This window comes from Talpa europaea (genome assembly GCF_964194135.1).
Source record: "Talpa europaea genome assembly, chromosome: 10".
Classification (NCBI taxonomy): Eukaryota; Metazoa; Chordata; class Mammalia; order Eulipotyphla; family Talpidae; genus Talpa; species Talpa europaea.
Window position 1 is genome coordinate 50663288 of NC_140077.1, and position 20711 is coordinate 50683998.

At 39.5% G+C, this 20711-nt stretch overlaps 1 protein-coding gene across 1 annotated transcript in view; it reads left to right on the forward strand.

The window, feature by feature from the left end:
- Window positions 1–278: 278 nt before the first annotated feature.
- Window positions 279–20711, forward strand: part of TMEM26 (transmembrane protein 26) — a gene marked incomplete at its 3' end in the record, with an annotated part of 43198 nt that continues 22765 nt past the window's right edge. The window contains exon 1 of the mRNA XM_084245806.1: window positions 279–593. Coding sequence (XP_084101932.1) covers window positions 403–593 — 191 coding nt within the window. The 5' untranslated portion in view covers window positions 279–402. The remainder of the gene's footprint in view (window positions 594–20711) is intronic.

Below are 20711 nucleotides of genomic sequence, written 5' to 3' on the forward strand. Positions count from 1 at the left end.
CACCGTCTCTGAGTGGGAAAATTCTTGGGGACATCAAGGAAGCCTGGGGTGGAGTGGGGGAGAAGGCAAGGAAGGAGACCAGCTCCCCGGATTGGAAGGGGGATGAGCAGCGCTGGCTGGAAAATAACGCCCAGGAGACCCGGAGGCACAGCCCTAGACGCCTTGGAAAGCCCAGCAGTCTGGAAAAGCAGGGTTTAGAGTCACCCCTCTTTGAAGAGGTCTCAGGAAGTTGGGGGGAGGGGCGAGCTGCTCGCTCCTGTTCTACGGGAGGGCGAGGAGAGACCACAGCAGCGGCAGGTCGGTCCCGGAGCTGTCACGCTTCCGCCCACGGGCGGGCTCCAGTGCTCGGGGCTGATCTGCCGGGCGCCGGCAAGTGGCCGCGGGCAGAGCGCGCCGGCTGGTATGGAGGGACTGGTCCTGCTCAATGCCCTGGCCACCCGGCTGCTGTTCGTGCTGCACTCTTTGGTTGGGGTCTGGCGAGTGACCGTGGTGAAGAAGGAGCCGCTGTACTGGCTGCTGGCGCTGCTCAACCTCTTGCTCTTTCTAGAGACTGCGCTCACCCTCAAGTTCAAGCGCGGCAGAGGCTACAAATGGTGAGCGCACCCGGGAAAGGGAGGGTTTGCGATGTCCCTGGTGCAGTCACCTGGGACATTAGCAGACAGCTCAAGAGTTCATCTCCCCGAAACCAGCCGATTCTTTACGCGGATTCGGACCCCTCTCCCCCTTTGTGGTGTCTGGAAGCTTCGAGGGAGCGTGAGAAGCTTGAGCGTCTCTTGGGCATGCGGGGACTAGCTCAGGGTCCCAGTGCAACTCTGGGAAGGCTCCATCAGTCAACGCAGCGGCAGCCAAACGTCATCCAGTTCCAGGTTTGGAAATTTGGAGGACGAGAGAAAAGAAGGGAAGTGCTTGCTTGCTCTGCAGAAAGTTCCTCCAAAGAGGGGGTTCTTGGGGGCAAGAAGGGTGTCATTACCCTGCTTTCTGAATTTGGGGCTAGGGGGTGTGCACGGGTTACTATGTGTGCATGCAGTTGTGGGAATGACCCTCAAAGGGTATCAGTAACTTTTGCAAGACTTTTGCAATTCAGGCAGCTCCCAGGGCAAGAATCCTCACCTGTCTTTGGTTTCCAGCCCACTTCCTTTCCTTCCATCCCAGGCCAGAGGGTGCGCTCAGGCATGGCCCCAGCTTCAGGTGCCTGGGATGTGTAGCTTTGGGGTTTGGTTAACAACCTGTCTTGTCAAAGATGATTGCAACGCTATTAGAGGGACCAGCAAGCGGTGGTTCTGACTTAACCATAACGTGCAAGAACTACAGGCTCTGCACAGTACTTTATTTGACCTGAATGGCAATAGAAGAATTGAGAAAATGGTTCTCTTGCCAATTACAAAAAGCCTCCATTCCTGTAAGTTCTAGTAGATTTTCACCCCAAATTTCTTTAAGTAAGCCTCTCCATATATTGTTTTTAAAAAATGTGACTGTTTTTATATACCCCAATATTTTTAAAACATCTAATGCTATGAGAATGAAAAAAAAAAAAAAAGCAGGATTAGCCAATCCAAGAATTACATACACTGTGATACTGTAGTTAGGGATCAGGCACAGGGAAAAAAAAAAAAACATACAAAAATATACCAAATTTTTGTGTAGTTTTATATATAAAGCTAGAAAAAGCTGTGAATTTTATGACAGTTCAAGGAAGAGACTGTTATCTTATGATGGTGCTTTCTTAAATTTTCCACTATTGAAGATGCCTAGAATGTCACTGAAAAATTTATTCAAGTAGAATACTTACTTCCTACAAGGAACCTTGGAATGTTACCGCCCCTCCTCCTCACCCCATGAACAACTTATTAAGCAGGAGAGATGTGAGGTATTTGTAATGTGCCATTTGGAAATTTCAAAGAAAGCAGTATTCACTTTCTAAATAAACCATAGGGTTAAAGAAACAGAAGAGAGAAAAGTGTTCATCCAGCAGGTCATATGAGATTGAGTTAGTTTTTACCAAGTAATTCTAATATGCCAGGTTAGAAATTTCTTTAAAAACAGGAGCATGAAGACTGAGGCTGAAAAATATTCCATGTAAAGTAGATCTGCCACCAACCACCAGAGTTTCTGAGAGAAATGCCAACTTTAGAAGATGGACCAACTTAGCAGGACCTGAAATATCCCATCTCCTTGCCAGAAGCCTTAGCTCAGGTTAAGTCAAAATCCCACTCCAGTTGTATAGAAATAGTGTAGCCAAAGGAACTTTACTTTCAGGTCTATATCATCAGCTCATTCAGACTGATGTGTGACTTGCAATCAAGATACAACAGGATGGCTGATGGTGAATGTGTAAACTTAAACAGAGAGCTGGGGACAACTTTGTGTTTAGAGTGTGACTTTAAAACCAGATAGATACTAGTTTCCAGAAGCCACAAGGGGGAGGAAAAAGTGGATGGAGGAGGAAAAGGGTAGGACATTAACAGGGTAGTTTTGGTGTAGGGTGAGTGAGACATGTGCATGTATGGGCGGGGGGAGTGTTTGAAAATCTACCCCCGAAAGGTATATAAATATGTAAACATTGACAAACTAATACAATTTGAGAAAAAACTTTCATGATTAAAAACATGAAATCAAAAAGATAATGGAATAAAATATGAGTTTTCCTACTTATTTGCTGTAAGGTGTTTGCACAAGTTACTTAATCTCTCTGAGCTTCAGTTGCCTCACCTGTAAATACTAATTTCATAGGTCATTAGAGCATTAAAAGAAATAATATATGTTGGTCAATGACTTAAAAAGGAGTGTGTTTTCTACATCCTAAGATTTTTCTTTTTCTTATTGAACTATAGTCAGTGTCAATTGGACACAGTTTATGTCTGTACAAATCAAATTTACTTGACGGACTGACCAATAAACCATTAGTTCAGAGTCAAAAAAAGTAGAAAATAATCCTCACTTTTCTTTCAGAAGAGGTCCATGATATATGTAGTAAGTTACAGCATCAATCAAAAACAATCTTACTGGTTGAATATCTAGGCTAATATTTGAAAGTAAGAAAAGAAAAAAAAGTTGATAGATTTAGTTCTTTACAAAATTTCAGGAACAGCTGAGTCTTTAGAAATGATGTAAATAGAAATGTGATTAGTAATGCTTTGTTTTACCCAATACCACTGAATTAGAAAATATGATAATTTTTTATGGGAGAAAGTCCACATGCTATTGTGTCATAATTTTGAGGGGAAAAAATCAAAAGATGGAATGCTAAATTAAAAAAGGTAATATCCTTGAAATAGTATGGCAGCAATTTAAGAGTTTGATGTTGAGCCTATTTCACTTCTTTTTTTTTTTAAAGATTTATTTATTATTTATACAAGCACTGGGTACAATCAGAAGTGCAGGAGGGTGAGAGAATTCACCAGAGCCAGAGCGGGGAACAGAACAGACAGACTGACGAAATACACTGCTGAGGGGAGCAGCGGGCACAGCAGGAGAGGTCTGCGTGGCATGTGGGACCCTTGCCCACAGCCTGGGATGGAACCAGCACTGCAGAGGCTGTGGGCAGCTTCACAGCCGAGCGCTCAAACGCTGCACCACCAGAGGAGGCCCTAGCCTATTTCACTTCTGTGATGAAGCTTTCTGAATAAAGCTAGGCACAATTTTTTATTGTTTTTGAGTAATAAAAACATTCCCTTCAGAAAATCTAGAATTATGGGATAAAAAAACAAGGTTAATATGTATTGACTTATATGCTTTTCTCAATAGCTATAGATACATGGGTATACCTTTTCTTCCATTGGTCTTCCATTTTGGAACCTACCTTTTAGAATGAGAAGTAATATGAGAGGGAATATGTACAAAAATATTAATTTCCCTCTTGTTAATGGAAAATAAAGCTGAAAGCAACCCAATTAACCATCAATAGAATTATTGAAAAATTGTTATATATCTCCAATGTAGAGTATTTTGCTGGTGTTAAAAATAATGAGTTAGATTTTAGCTACTGGACTGGAGGGTTATCCATGATTCAGGAGAATAAAGTTAAAGAATTATGTAGATCATGGTCTTATTTTTAAAAAAAAATCTATTTTTAAAAGAATTACCCTTTGTATCAATTGAATACATCATCTCTTCATAATCAAGAAGAAGAAAAAGAAACTATTCCATATTGAAATCAATCAAATATCACCGAATGGTAGACCAAGCATACACAAATGAAGTGTACATTTCTTTCCTGGAACATCAGATCCATAAGCCTCCTTTGGACTATTCCAGGCTAATCTGAAACTTGTTCATTGTTCTTTTTTTTTTTTTTACTAAAATTTACACCTGAACCCAAATAAATCAAACCTACAGAAATCTTGGAACAGTGAACAGGGCTATAGAGGAAATGTGAACGAAATTTCTTGAAACATAGCAAGCATATTACACTTGTCCAAAGAATGTTTCTTTAGCTATCCCCTGGAAAGGAAAAGTGGAACTAGAGATGCTGAGCTCAGCTGTCCAGGGACACAGCAACATTATGTCAACACTAGTAACTTGCCAGTTGGAGAAGTTTAATTCGTTGGACTCCTATAGGACATGGGGGTGAGCCAACAACACATGCCTTGTTAAATCCAATAAATGTGTGCAAGTGGAAATTGCTCTTTTGCTTAGTATTTATTTCACCTGCACATTCACTTTTCTGTAAAACAGAAATTAGTATCATTTTGTTTTATTTTTTTTTCTTGACTTTATTTTCTATTGTCTGGGCAACAATCCAATGGATTTGTAAATTACTATTTAAGTCAAATATAAGATACTATTTTTGTTGCTTTCCAGTTAATATTGATAAAATATTCCTCAGGGCTAGAGAAAATTGTGACAAGTTTGAAGCCTGTTCATTTGAAAACAGGCATTATCTGAGATTAAGTAGGAATTTCAGTTGAATTTATTGGCAAAAAACACATAGAATTTCAAACATTGAACTTTTTTTTTCTATCAGAATTTCAAAAATACAGGGGAATAAAACTGAGTTAATAAAATACCTTACCAATGTAGCCACCTTTCATAGTTCTCTCTTTTTTGCTTTTCCTCTCTTAATTTCAATTTGCTGAATTGCCTAATAAAGAGGAACAATGCTAGGCTAAACACTGTGTGATCAGGCAGAAGAAACAGAAAACAAACATACCTGACACGTTAAAATAAAAGGTAGTAGTGGGCCTCCTCTGGTGGCGCAGTGGTTGAACGCTCAGCTGCGAAGCTGCCCGCAGCCTATGCAGCGCTGGTTTGATCCCCGGCCGCCAGCAAGGGTCCCACATGGCACAACAGACCTCTCCTGCCTTGCCCGCTGCTCTCCTCAGCAATGTATTTCGTCAGTCTGCCTGTTCTGTTCCCCGCTCTCGCTCTGGTGAATTTTCTCACCCTCCCGCACTTCTGACTGTACCCAGTACTTGTATAAATAAATAAATCTTTTTAAAAATAAATAAATAAATAAATAAATAAAGGTAGCATTTGATTTAATGCTTACATGTGTGGAACTAGGAATCAGTACAAATAGTTAGCATTTGCTATGCTCAGGCTCATCCAGAGTTCTACAAAGATTATCCCACTTGATTCTAATAGCAGCTGTAATTATTTTCTGTTTCTGTTTTTTCCCATTTTTAACTGAAGAAACTAAGGCATAGAGTTCTTAAATTATTTTACCTGGGAATCACTGAGTTGGCAACTGGGAGAGTAGGGATATTAAGACACTAAGTTCCGCTGTTACAGTTGCAATCTTGAACAATTTAGAAGGGGAAGGATGCAAGGAGACAGAGACTTTACAGCATTTGATCCACAGCAGGAAGGATGGTAGGTTGGACATAGAAGGAGTGCAATGACTGTGAAGATAAAGGACCAGGGAGGTGCATATTGAGAAGCTTGAGCAGATGGTTCTGGAGGAAGTACAGAACTTTATCACTCTTCATTCAGCAAAAACATATGAAATGTCTAATGTATTTTAGACATTGTTTGAGGGCCAAGTATATGGAGGTTAAAGAAACAGGTAAAATTCTGCCAAGAAAGAAATCAGATTTTAGTCCTGGGACTCAGAAAATAAATAAAAAGTAAAGCTTAAACAGCGAGTTACCATAAGTAAGAGAAAGCATGTAAACAAATGAGTGATCAGAACTCAGAAGGCTAAGTGGTGTGGGTCACAAGAGGGATGGAGTATTAGTGGAAGGTTCCACCAGGTTGTCAGAGAGGCCTCACAGGAGAGGTGACTTTGAACTGAGTCTGTGAGAGAAGAGAAGCCAGTTGCCTAAGAGCTAGGGAGAGGGAAAAATGCAAGAGAGGGTGGGCGAGGGGGGTGGGGGAAAGTGAAGTATGCTTTGGGACTTTTTTTTAAATATTTATTTATTTATGCATATAAGGACACAGGTACAGGCCAGAGGTGTGTGTGTGTGAGGGGTAAGAGGATTCACCAGAGACAAAGTGGGGAGCACAACAGGCAGACTGACTGAAATACACTGCTGAGGGTGAGACCAGAGAGATCTGCTGTGCCATGTGGGTATCTCCCTGGCTGGGGATCGAACTCATGCTGCAGTGGCTGCAGATAGCTTCATAGTGCTGCGTCTTAACCCCTTGCACCACCAGGGAGGCCCCACTGTGGAATATTTCTGAAGTACTCCCAGAACACAGATAAATACTGACTTTCTTTTTCACTCTTGCCTCTGTCTCTTCTCTTCCTCATGCTCCCTCGCCTCCATGTGAAAAATGCTTTCTAACTTTTCTATCTTTACCGTATCTCATTTGGAACACTGTGTGTTAGGAAATGTCTGGGTGGCTCCCAATTGACTACAGAAACAATTCTATCTTGAAATGATTTCAAATTCATGCCAAATTTTAAAAATTCAGTGAAATCTGTTTTGATTACTCAACTGCCTATAGAAGTTTCAGCAACAGAAAATGAAAAAGTTAGACTTGACAGATACCATATGAAGGCTGGTATTGATCAAGTTTTGAAAAGTGTCTATCTTTGTGTGATGTAACTGTATAGCATTTGATAAAATGGGCCAATATCCACCCAAATTATTTCTGAAATTTCAGAAATTATTTACCAAATTTCCAGAATCAAAGTTGGGAAATGGAAGCTCTCTTCTACTGATCATTTTTTTATGTCAATGGGGATAAAATGGGGGTATTTTTAAGAAGAATCTGTCATCTCCAGATAGCCAGCTTGGCCACTGGAAATTCACCCCAGCAAATAGACTATTTCTCTCCTTGTTAACAATTACTGTCCAGATTTCTTGAAATCTCTTCAAAAATGTTCAGTTGTAACACTTTCCACTGTGCACTGGAGTTATCAACCCTGTTTGTAGTGTCTATAATTTTATGAAGGTCATTACCTTCACATGCCCGTTTTATATCCTGTGCCTTGAACTCAATTTGAAAGGGTGACTTAACTTTACATCCCTTTGGGAAGCATACATTGAATGTTACTAGCAGATATCTGTGTTTTTTAGTGATTCAAGCCATAATTTAGAAATAAGAATCTTTTCCTATCTTGAATTAGTACAGTGCTTCACTCCCAAGAAATCACATTTTCTTTCTTTATTTCATTATGGATTTGAATCAAAGAATAATGATGTCTGTATTTATAATGAGACCCCTAGGAAATTGAACCATTGCATGAGGTCCATACTTTCTTGATGAGTATGTTCAATTGAGACAAATTAGAATTGAAATTAAGACTATAATATTTTATAGATCTTTATACTTGGCAGGGAGAAAAACAAAGTAAAAATTATTATGGTTAGCTCTCAGAAGTCAGTATAAATTTGTCCCTACCTCTATATTTCATATGGTTCTTCTCATGGTAGTGACATTATTATGCATACAACATCTGGACAAATTTGAAGAGTTTAACTTTTATTCCAACAATGGAAAATTCACCTCTACATCAAGGTTTATTCTCCCTGCGTGCATGTCCCTCATTACTCTGGATATTCCTCTGAAGTACTGGTATCAGGAGAGTTAGACCTGGGTGTATAAATCTTCTTGTTACAGAAAACCAGTTTTTAAAATAAAGTTTTATATGCAGGAATCAAAAAAAGGACTTTCTTTGAAAGTCACATTGAAATAATATTAGGGATGTAGAGATTGTTAATATAAAATGCCAGGTTGGAGATTGATTTTATTCCTTTTTTTCTGAATATAAACTTATACCATAGTTCTTTAGAGAAGGGAGTTATTTTTTACCTTCAATTTATCTAACTAACCTTAGAGACATGGCTGTTGTACAACTAAATGTTGTACACTTATTAGAACAAAAATTAGTAGTCATGGATATTGCTAGCCCTTGTCACATCCTGGAATATTCCTTTGCTTTCTCATTTCCCTGTTTGACCCTCCTGTCTGACACATTGGTTTAATCCACCTGGAATAGCCTCCAAATAAATTGGCTATGCCATATTTTGAGTGTTTTAATAATAGTGCAGAGGATAATAGTGAATGTGATGGTGATAATGAAAGTGGTAACAGTTACCAATTACTGAGTGCTAACAATGGTCCATGTTTGCCTTACATCCATTATCTCATGAAATTCTCATAATGATCCTATGAATTAGTTTTCATTTTTATAGCATTTCATGATGAGGACACTATTCTAGAGTGATGCAAGGACACAACTAGTAAAATTAAATCACAAACACAATTCATAGCCTCTAGTGACCACTCCCTTACTGAGTGAGGCATTTGCATTGTATGCAGCACTTCATACACACCTCACAATAAATCTAATGGTCCTATTCTTGCTCCTACTTGCAAACAAGGAAGTAAATAGCCAAGGTTTAGTGGCTGGAGAAGCTTTTCCAAGCCAGCATTGAGGTACATCTGCTAATTTGTTGTGCTCAGCATTCAATAATGAAATTGAGTTGTGTCTGTGGATAGTACAAATGCACACATTTTTAAGGTCAAGTATTTAATCTAGTGGAGAAACTATCCAAGTTTTTTTTTTTTTTTCATAATGGAATAGGTAAATCTCAGATGACCTGCTAATAAACAGTGGATGATTTGGCTTAGAACAGAACACAGAAAAGTTAATTCTACACTTAAACATGGCCCAGAGACACTCTTGCACAAACAGACATCCTTGAAAAGCCAAAAACAGGATGTAAAAGAAAACAAGAGGGAAAAGAAGTCTAGGTTGTCATGAAGTAAAAACACAAGTAAGACCCAGTCTCTCTATGGTACAAAAATAAATCCCATTTTCTTTCATAGAATGTAAAAATATTACATACATAGTATCCATAATGCATTGTATCCTCTCAGAGAGCATTAAAATTCCTGTAGTCATTAGTGTTTAAGTACATTTATTCATTAAACAAGCATTTATTTTACAAGGTGCTATGATAATGTTCTTGAAGGGATATAAAATGCAAGCAGTTAAATGAGAACAGGAGAAAACAGCACTCAGAGAACAAATCATTTTCCACAAATTAGTCTGAGGTGCACAAAGGGTGCAGAATAAAGAGATAAACAGTAAGGCAGGCTTGTTAGACTTAGAAAATATCTCAGGTAAGAGATTTATGTACTGACCTTTGAAGTAGCTGGTGGTGATACAAGAGTGGGGAGAAGGGCTTTTCAGGTGGAGATTTCGTGATGGCAGTATAAGAGTTTCAGCTGGAAACAATTCATTTAGGAAGATGTCATGATTTTCTGTGCCTCAGAAACTTTATGAGAAAAATATCATGTAGATTCTAAAATTAATGCATATTTTGTTCCTATGACTAGTTCAGTCACACTGGAGCATAACTGCTAAAGTCTGAATATAAGCAACTGCAATTTTAGTCAAGCTTGTTCTTGCTTTAGATATAAACCTGGAAAGTTTTCAGATTAAGTGAGGTACATAGCAGTAATTGCGCTACTAGTTTATATCGTAGTTTGGGAAAATGGCTTTTTTTTTTTAATAGACAACAAAGAACCAACTTTGAAAATTAGAATTAAGGCTCTTTAATATCCATCCTCAGAAGTATTCTGTACAAAACTTAAATGCAGGCATTCCTCAAGAGTTTTGAAGTGAAAAGAAGATCCTCCCTGAGTCTTTGGTTCTTATTGTTAGTCTGCTCCCCAATAAGATGAGGGATAAAACCAACCCATCATTTGTCTTTGGCACCTATTAGAACATACACATTTAATTAGGGGGGTGAATTCTCATGAACTAGTGGCCATTTAGTTGTGACCTTCCCCCTCCCCCCACAGTGGGCAGTTACAAGCAAAGGACTCTGGGAAGAAAGGTGGCTATAAGGCACATGCTAGTTAAGAAGAGAAATTGGAGGTGACTGGGTTGGATTAGTGACTTGGCAGGTGGCCAGGGGTTTTATGTTCTGCAAGAACACTGGGTGTATTTTGAGGGGTTGCAGAGACAACAGTGAAATATTGAGGCTATCATATGGGTCGCCCTTCCCCCTGGGTACTAGTAGAAAACCCCTGCTAGGCAGTCCAGATGGAAATTGGGATGTTAAGGCCCATTTAGAGAAACCAGTCTACAGATAAGGAGTGCAGACTATCCTAAAGTTGTTAGATAGGATCTAGGCACTCCTGAAAGAGTATCTTGACCTAGTTTCTTGATTTCCATGAAAATAGTTCTATCATTACAAAGTGCTCCAGAAATTGTATTGAGGACACTTAAGGCTGCATATTGTGAGATTTTAAACTTGGGTTTGGTGTCCTTACAACCACACTCTGACTTTGTGGAATAGGAAAAAGCGAGAAATGAAATATAAATAAAATCATGATTCATATTAATGTTGGAATATTATTTTTGCTCCCCTTACATTTTATCTGTTTTTAGATTTATGCATATGATTAGAGGACTAAAATTCTCTTTGTTTCCAGAAAGCAGAATTAAACAGGGTAGGGGTGGTATTCTAGGTAGGTTTTCTCGTATTTGCTTGTTTAAATTGTTATGTTACTAAAATGAATGAATGCAACTCTTTCAATAAGAATACAATAACTGTCATTTTTTGAAAGTGGAAAACTGAATCCTAATTCTAGACTAATGATGAGTCACAGTAAATATAATCCATTTCAGGGCTAAATTGCTAAATGTCATGACACAATCATTTTGTGAAAATCATTATAATTTGCTGAAATGACAACTGCATATGATAAATATTATTTTATTTGAGCATGAAATGAATGGAATGAAAAAACTAAGTACAGCTATTGAAGAACCCTGAGCAGTATCTAGGAGGTATTTGAAAATATAGTAAATATATTAGTAAATATATACATATATATTTGATTTGTAAATCTATGTAGTAAATATCTAAATATGTATATATTTGATTAATAAATAAGTACATAAACAAGGTAATGCTCCAGCTGTTTACTTCAGAGAGAATTGGAGGGTTAGCTGAGGGCTTTGGACTTGAAGAAAAACTAAATAAAATTCTGTGGAAAGATTATTTTTGGAAAGATTTCAATTTAAAAAAAATGGGTGAGCAAGTAATTTGGCATTAAAGAATTAATGCTGGCACCTTCTGTATTCAGATAGGATAGTGTTATTTGTAATTCTAATAAACTTCTAAGGACAAGTAGCTCTGTAGTAACAGGATATTAGAATTTTATTAAAATTTCCCACTTGGACATATTTATTCACTTAATCATGTTCACCATTTTTGTTAGTCTATGAATAGTGTATCTCACTTCTGTAAGTATCCAGAAACTTGTTTTAGTTATTTCTGAGTGGGTTAGAACCCTCTATAGTACTAGTCTTCATATAAAGTTCTTGGGCTTGACAACTTGTTTATTTCTGATACATTAGCCATAGACTAGAGTAAAATTATTTTGAAGCACCTAAGAAAGGGCATACAATTAGATTAATTACACAGAAAAAGGTGGATTCAGGTTTAGGTTTTAATTTTTTATAATTCATACTCTACTTGATTTCAAAAACAGATTGCACCAATAATGAATGATCAAAACTATGGTAACAATGAGAAACCCCACCGACTGGGAGAAAATTTTTGCACACAACACGAATGATAAAGGACTGATCACAAAAATCTACAAAGAGCTGATGAGACTCAACAAAAACAAAGAAAATAATCCAGTCAAAAAATGGGTAGAAGAGCTAAAAAGAAACTTCTCCAAAGAGGAAATGCAAATGGCCAACAGGCATATGAAAAAATGTTCAACATCACTTGTAATCAGGGAAATGCAAATCAAAACTACAATGAGACACCATCTTACACTGGTGAGAATGGCACATATTTAAAAAACTAGCAACAACAAATGTTGGCGAGGTTGTGGAGAAAAAGGAACGCTCCTGCACTGCTGGTGGGAGTGCAAACTGGTCCAACCACTATGGAGAGCTGTGTGGAGATTTCTTGACCTACTAAACATAGAGCTTCCATATGATCCAGCAATTGCACTCTTAGGTATTTACCCAAAGGACACAGAAATATTATTTCCAAAGAGCACCTGCACCCCTATGTTTATAGCAGCACTATTTACAATAGCTAAGCTATGGAAACAACCCAAATGCCCAAAAATAGATGACTGGATCAAGAAGATGTGGTACATGTACACCATGGAATATTACTCAGCAATCAAAAAGATAAACACAACATGCAGTTTGCAGCAACATGGATGGAGCTGGAAGGGATCATGCTCAGCGAAATAAGTCAGAAAGAAAAAGAAAAATACCGGATGGTCTCACTCATAGCAGAAATTTAGAAAACCTAAATAAGGGACCAGGAAAAAGACTAATTAATACAAAGTAAAAATCAAAATCAATAAGCAACTAAAAATAAGAGACACACTGCGATGGGTGGGGGGGTGGCGGGAGAGGAAGGATTAGGGTCAAAATAAGGGGGGGGGTGCAATTGTATGGGGAATATAAACAAAATGAAAATGCATGCATTGTGCACAAATAAAAAATGATGTAAGAATTATATAAACTAAAATATTAAAAAAATAAAAAATAAGTTATTCTTTCTAAAAAAAAAAACCTATGGTAAACCTTCAAATAATTAGCTGCTAAAGTTTTACCTTTAAATATTAAATGTTTCATAATAGCAAATCAATATTAAATTTATGAGAACAGAAGATTAGTTTCCTTGGGCAAAATTTCTGATAAGACTCAATGTACGACGATAATTCAAGAAGAGATTTCTAGTTAAACCAGCAAGAGTGTCAAGAAAGTAGGAATAGTAAATCAACTAAGGCCTTCCCAAATCACTAAACATGTGTGGGAAACCCACTGTGTACCAGGAATAATGGAAGAAAGGGTATAATGATATGCAAACAGATACAGTCTTTATGTTTGTATTACTTAGAATAGCTGGAAGACAATTAAGTCTCTCTCTCACAGACACACAGAATTATAAATTTCTTTTTTTTAAAGATTTTTATTTATTTATTTATACAAGCACTGGGTACAGTCAGAAGAGCAGGAGGGTGAGAGAATTCACCAGAGCCAGAACGGAGAGCAGAACAGGCAGTAGGACCGAAGTACACTGCTGAGGGGAGCAGCGGGCAAGACAGGAGAGGCCTGCGTGCCATGTGGGACCCTCGCCAGCAGGCGGGAATGGAACCCTCACTGCAGAGGCTGCGGGCAGCTTCGCAGCCCAGTGCTCAACCGCTGCGCCACCGGGGAGGCCCAGAACTATAAATTTCAATAATCTACAGGCGTAAAAAGGAAGAGCAATATGGAACACGCATATTAAGGAAGCCTCATTGAGACTGGAGGAGCAAAACCTTTTCTCGAGGAATCATATATAACTGACATGAACTATCAGCAAGAGAAAATCAAGTGAAAAGTTGGGAAGAAAGTTTTTTTTTTTTTAATTTATTTAAATTTTATTTTTATATTCCCCATACAATTACAACCCCCTTATTTTGACCCCAATCCCTCCTTTGCCCGCCCCCCCTACCCCCATAGAGTGTCTCTGGTTCATAGTTGTTTGTTGATTTTGATATTTTCTTTCTTATAGCTATTCTTTTTCCTGGTCCCTTATTAGAGAGATTTTAAGGGAAATATATATGTAGGGTCTCCCTGGTGGCGCAAGGGGTTAAGGCACAGCACTATGAAGCTGTCCGCAGCCACTGAAGCATGAGTTCGAGCTCCAGCCAGGGAGCTCCCCACATGGCACAACAAACCTCTCCTGACTCAACCGCTGCTTCCCTCAGCAGTGTATTTCAGTCAATCTGCCTGTTCTGTTCCCCACTCTGTCTCTGGTGAATCCTCTCCCTCCCCCACTCCTCTGGCCTGTAGCCCAGTGCTAGTATGCATGAATAAATATATCTTTTAAACAAACAACAAAAAAGGAAATTTATATGTGAAGGTCTGAGGTAGGAAGTCACTTAGTTTTTTTCCCAGAACTGAAAGAAAAATACTGTGATATGAACACAGTGAAAAAGAATTACAGGCAACAGAGGTCAAGAGTAGGCAGGGACCTGATTGTACAGACTTTTTTAGGTCACAATGAACAAATGACTCATGCAAATCATGTCTGTAGACAAGCACTTCACAGGCACTGTGGAGTTAGGCAGAAAGATGGTCTCAACAGTACAGACAACTTCCCTTGATTCTAGGAGACTGAAAATAGGTTTCATTTTTGAGAATTATCACTTAAAAATAGAATCATTGTAAGTTATTTAAAGAAACGGTCTCTAAACTTGTTTCCTCAGAGTCCTCTTGAAGTGTAGATACTAATGTGTAGCCACAAATATATCTGCAAAGCAAAGCCATTCACATCTACTGAGCACATACAATTTCAGACCCATGACACACATTGTCTCATTTAGTCCTAAAAACTATCCTATGAGGTGGATATTATTACTCCTATAAATACACTGAGATTCAGAGAATGTCAGTTTCTGAAGATGAATGAATGGAAGAGGCAAGATTCAAAAGCTAAGACACATATACATGTTAGCAGGCAGACTGAGAGACACCCCAGGACCCGTAACTTGCACATTCTACACGGATTCTGCTATCTGCTGCATAAAGACAAAGCATACACCTAGTGTGTAAGATCTTGAATAATTGATTGTGCATAGAGAGTGAACAGAGAAAGGATAAAATTTCCCAATGAAACATCCAAAGTTACCCATCTCCTCATGGGTAAATGTTCAGTCAAATAGAGTTGCCTAAAGTAGGGCTGCTGGGGCCCAAAAGTTCACCACAAATCTAAGGAAACTTCTGGCAGGAAACCTTAGGAAAGGGGCAACAGAGTCCAAGCATGTCTGGGACCCAAGATAGAAAATTAAAACACAAATTAAGATAAAGGCTTCCATTGTCAGCCTCCCCATATCTCTCTCACTCACGTGTTTCTTCCAAGTGTTTCTAACCTGTGTCAACTCCATTTGATTCCTTCTATGACCCCCAAGTCCCTGGTGTAAGTCCAACATTGAGAAGCCAGTGCACCCTTTCACATCTCTCTGCTCCACCTTTCTCCCCTCCTGTGTGTCCTCCAAGTCTTCATTAGCCCTACCTGATTGCTCACTTCCACCCCTCAGTACGTGGGGCAGGGAACCTGGCTCCTCCCTTTTCTGTGGAGATCCTCTGTTTTATACACAACTATAAGACAGTGGAGTCATTGTGTGTTGGATCACAAGAGAAATATAATTTAAATATAATTAAAATTAACTCTTGCTATGCCTTTGAAATAGAGGTATAATATTGATGAGCAGAGAAACAAGAGGAGGACATTCCAAATCAGGCAGTCATGATTTGGAGAGACATTTGCACCACAACCAGAACTTCTTTCAGAACTTCTCTTTTAAATTAACCAAGCAGAAGGAGCATAGTGCTCTTTGTTAACAAGCATGCATGGTCCAAAAAAACATGCTACCTATGACATTCTCTATACAAATGCTACAAATGCATCGTCTATAACAAACTAAAACTTATTTATACGTTATATTAGTTAGATATGCAAGAATTTTATTTTATTTTATTTTCTCCATAAGTTCTTTAAAAAAAAATTCAGTTGCACAGCTACCACAGCCTGCTACTGGGAGTTAGAGAGAGATGAAAAAAGAGAAGAAGGTCCCTGATTCTCATTTGCTGGTGAGCACCTTGCTGTACTACGCATTTCATCAGTTACTCTATCTGGAAGCCTCTTGAAATTCTACAAATCCTTTGCTAAGAGTTTGAGAAACATGGAGAGAAGGCTGTGGACTGTGTTGAATATGACTAATTCATGGGCCTTCAATGTGATTCTTTTCTTCGACACTTGTCACTTATGTCAAGTATGTCTAATGAAGGGGAATTGAAGCAAGGCGAACTTTACAAAATACTTTGTTTTAAACACAAGCAGGTCAGAACTACTGAATTGCTCAGTTTGAAGGATGTCGTAAAGGAAGAAGAAGGGGAAATGGAGATAAGACTAGATAAAGATGGCTTTGGATATCAAATTACAGAATTTAAATGTTCTGGAGTACACAAGAGAAATTCTTGGATCTTGAAGTGTTTTGGTTTTGGTTTTGGTTTTTGACATAACCAACATTGTTAATGAGAGGAAGCACACTGAAACAGGATAGCATATTTTCCAATTATAGAAATAAATCTTATGCATACAGGAAGTCCAGGGTTATTATTTGTTCTATTTTTAGCCTCTTTTGAGACTATTATATGTTCAGTCTATGGTTTCCCTAGACTATTATTGTAACAGAATTATTAGGAGAATTAATCCCAAAATTAATCACAAGAAAATCAACAAAAATGCCGTCCAGCCAACATTTGAGGAATCCAAACATTTACATATACCAGCCATTCCTCCAAGTAGAATTCATTTCCTTTCCCAATTTCACAAGGGAAATATTCTCTCCTGATGTTTCCCTTGATATGTAAGGTCAAAGAATTAATTGTTCCTCTTCTTTTTTAAAACAAGTTCAACATGGACTTTGATATCTCTCTGCAGTCGTCATCTACCAAGTCAGATTTTAATAATATCATGACCCATAACCTTTTGTTTTAAAATTGGTTTCTGCAGGAAATCAAAGGTGGGGGATTGTCTATATTAAATATTGATTTATTTTTAAAACCTCCCTTTCTCTTGCCCTTTCTACATTTTCTCCAAAGAAGTTAAAAGGTGATACTAGTGAATGGGTTAATAACCCTTAAAATGTCCATTCTAAATGTTCTCTTTCATTTAGATGCATACACTTTTCTCTCCTGGATTAGAATAACATATTTTTAGTACCATTTCACCTCAAATCTCTCAATTCTTTGTTGCACAAGAAACGATCACTCATTTTCAGCTTATTTAAAACCATCCTATGTGTTTACAAAAATATATTAATAAAAATATATCACTTTTTATTTGACTTTGAGATGAACTAGAAAGCAAGAATCCAATCTAAAATCAAATGCAATTTGAAAAAAAATAAATTTGAAATTATTTTATCTTATTTCAAACTGATCAGGACACGTTTTCATTGCACTAATGTCTCATAACAATCCTGTATTGGCCACCTATTACTGAATGCTTACCTGTGCCAAACACTGCTTGATAGAAAGTGCACTCAAAATCCCCGTGAGATAAACATGACTACTATGAACTGAGCTGCGCCCCACCAGTCCACCCTCACCCACCAAAAAATTAAATGTTGATGCCTTAATCCTCAGTATGGCTGTTTTTGAAAATAGGACTTTTAGTAAGTAATTAAGGTTAAATGAGATCATCTAGGTGGATCAGTTCTAATCCAATAAGATGGGTGACCTTATGAGAAAAGAAAGAGATTTACTATTTTCTCTCTATCTCTGCACACATCAAGGAAAAGCCCTCTAGGGACATGATCAAAAGGCGGCCATCTTCAAATCAGAAATAAAGAACTTACTAGACTTCCCCCATATTTGCACTGTGGTCTTAGAGTTCAGTCTCTAGACCTTTGAGAAAATATATTTCTGTTATTTAAGCCACCCAGTCGGGGGTACTTTGTTATGACAGACCAAACAAACTAAAACAGATCTTAGTGTTGAGAAGTGAGATACTGTTAAAATATATACCTAAAAATGAGGAAGCAGCGTTGGAACTGGGTGATGGATAGAGGCTGGAAGAGTATTGGAGTTCATGCTGGAAATATGGATGTTAAGGGTGATTCTGGTATTGTATCAGGCAGAAGTGAGGGACATGCTATTGCAAACTGGAAGAAAGGCAACCCTTGCTATAAAGTGGCAAAGAAATTGCCGCTTTCTATTCTAATGTTTATGGAAGGTAGAACTTGCAAGTAATGAAACTGGATATTTAGCTGAGGGAATTTCAAAGTGTTGAGGGAGAACTTGGTTCCTCCTAATAGCTTATAGTAAAGTTCAAAAGGAGAAAGGTGAACTGAAGAAGGTATTGTCAAACAAAAAGAATGTGAAGATTTGTTCAATTCTCAGTCAATCTACATTGCAGAAAATGAGAAAGCATGTGCTGAAGAGAACACCAAGCCTGTGGCTGCACTCAGTAAAGAACTTAATGGGATTCTACAATTAAGAACACTGTGATTTGAACTGATGGGGATGGAAATGGACAAAATAAATGAATGTTATTTAGGACTTCTTGTATGGGGTAGCTGAGAATGTTCACTATTCTTCAAAAAGAGGGGAAAATGCTCCCGCAGGTGATTCAGATATGGGTCCACTGCCTTGGTTTCAATGGGCAGGTATGACTTGCACAGCCACAGAGACAGAATTGGCTACAGAGCTTTTATGTCAGGATCTAGCCTGACAGAGCCTCAGGGATAAGAGTCCCTCACCAGAGCCTTAAGGGTGGCATTACCTCCCCAATGGGTCGGGAGGGCAGAGTCTCAAAGCCAAGAGAAGTATTCCCAAACTTTAAGATCAAGGAGAATTCTGTACACGAAACTGTGTTCCTCCCAAATTGATATGTTTAAGTACTAAACCACCAGTGATAGAACATTTAGGAAGCTATTAAGTGTAATTGAGGTCATAACAGTGATACCCTAATCTAAAGCACACTTTTTTCATGTTTAACATTTTATTTATTTTTGTTTTTATTTTAATTTTTTTATTTTATATATTTTTTACATCATTTTTCATTTTTGCACAATGTATGCATTTTAATCATAGTTATAATCCCCATACAATTTTTTATTTGTACATTTTGTACAAGTATTGTACAATCGGTGACCTTAATGAAGAGGACCTTAAGGAAAGGTCATGTAAGGGCTACAGAGAGAAGGGGCAGTCTACAAGCCAGAAAGACATTCCTTACCCAACCCCAATTTTTTTTTTTTTTAAGATTATTTATTTACACAAGCACTGGGTAGAGTCAGAAGCTCTGGAGAGTGAGAGAATTCATAGAGCCAGAGCAGGGAACAGAAAAGGCAGACTGAGGAAAATACATTGCTGAGGGGAGCAGCGGGCTGCAGGAGAGGTCTGCGCGCCATGTGGGACCCTCGCTGGCAGCCTGGGATTGAACCGGCGCTGCAGGGGCTGCGGGCAGCTTCGCAGCCCAGCGCTCAACCGCTGCACCACCAGAGAGGCCCCAACCCCAATCTTACTGTAATTCTGATCTTGGACTTGGCTTCAGAATTGTGAGAAAATAAATTTCTGTTGTTTAAGCCACCCAATGATAACCTGTTATGTCAGCCCAAAGTGACCAATACAAACACTGTCCCCATTTTATAGATTAGGAAGAAAATAGGAGTCAATGGAAGGGGCGGAGCAACATGGCGGCGAGGAGACGCTGCGAGTAAGATCTCCCATTAAAAAAAGTTAATAGGGAGGAAAAGCGGCAGGTCCCAGTGAGAACTGGGACACGGAAGATAAACGGACGACTCCAGCAAACTGCCCGAAGAAGAAAGTTGCCATAAAAGAGGACGAGAAGGGAGGGAAGCGCAGAACCCTGCTCCCCTCCCCCGCCCACAGAGGCGGCACTCTCCGACCGGCAGAAAGGAGGGAAACAACAAACCAAAACGGCCAACAAGAAAAACGGACGCAGCAAGTGGGACTGTGAGTGGAAAGGAACTATTGCAGCCACCACACCCCGTGAACGGGAGAGGCGAACCCTGCAGGATCCGCCGCGGAGGTGAGCTCCAGGCGCCATTAAAGAGAGCCACGCCCCCCAGGAGGAGACCAGCACCAGCACACAGCCCCGGCCGCCCGGTAAGGTTGCTTGCAGAAAGCAGCGCGGATCCGGACCGGATCGCAGCTGCCCAGGTCCCCGCGCCTGCGACCTAGGCTTGCAGGGAGACGGCGGAGGCACTCCCTGAGTGAGCAGGAACAAGGCGCCCAGGCAGGGGAGCGGGATTCAAAAGGCGCCATTCCCGCGCCACTGATCTGGGCTACAGCCCGCGTCCTGGAACTGAGGGCTTTGGAACTGAGACCCGGGGCACGAAATTAGGGAGAGACTGCGGAGGCCCTCCCTGAGTGAGCAGGAACAAGGCGCCCAGGCAAGGGAGCTGGATTCAAAAGGCGCCATTCCCGCGCCACTGATCTGGGCTACAGCCCGCGTCCTGGAACTGAGGGCTTTGGAACTGAGACCCGGGGCACGAAATTAGGGGGAGACTGCGGAGGCCCTCCCTGAGTGAGCAGGAACAAGGCGCCCAGGCAGGGGAGCGGGATTCAAAAGGCGCCATTCCCGCGCCACTGATCTGGGCTACAGCCCGCGTCCTGGAACTGAGGGCTTTGGAACTGAGACCCGGGGCACGAAATTAGGGGGAGACTGCGGAGGCCCTCCCTGAGTGAGCAGGAACAAGGCGCCCAGGCAAGGGAGCTGGATTCAAAAGGCGCCATTCCCGCGCCACTG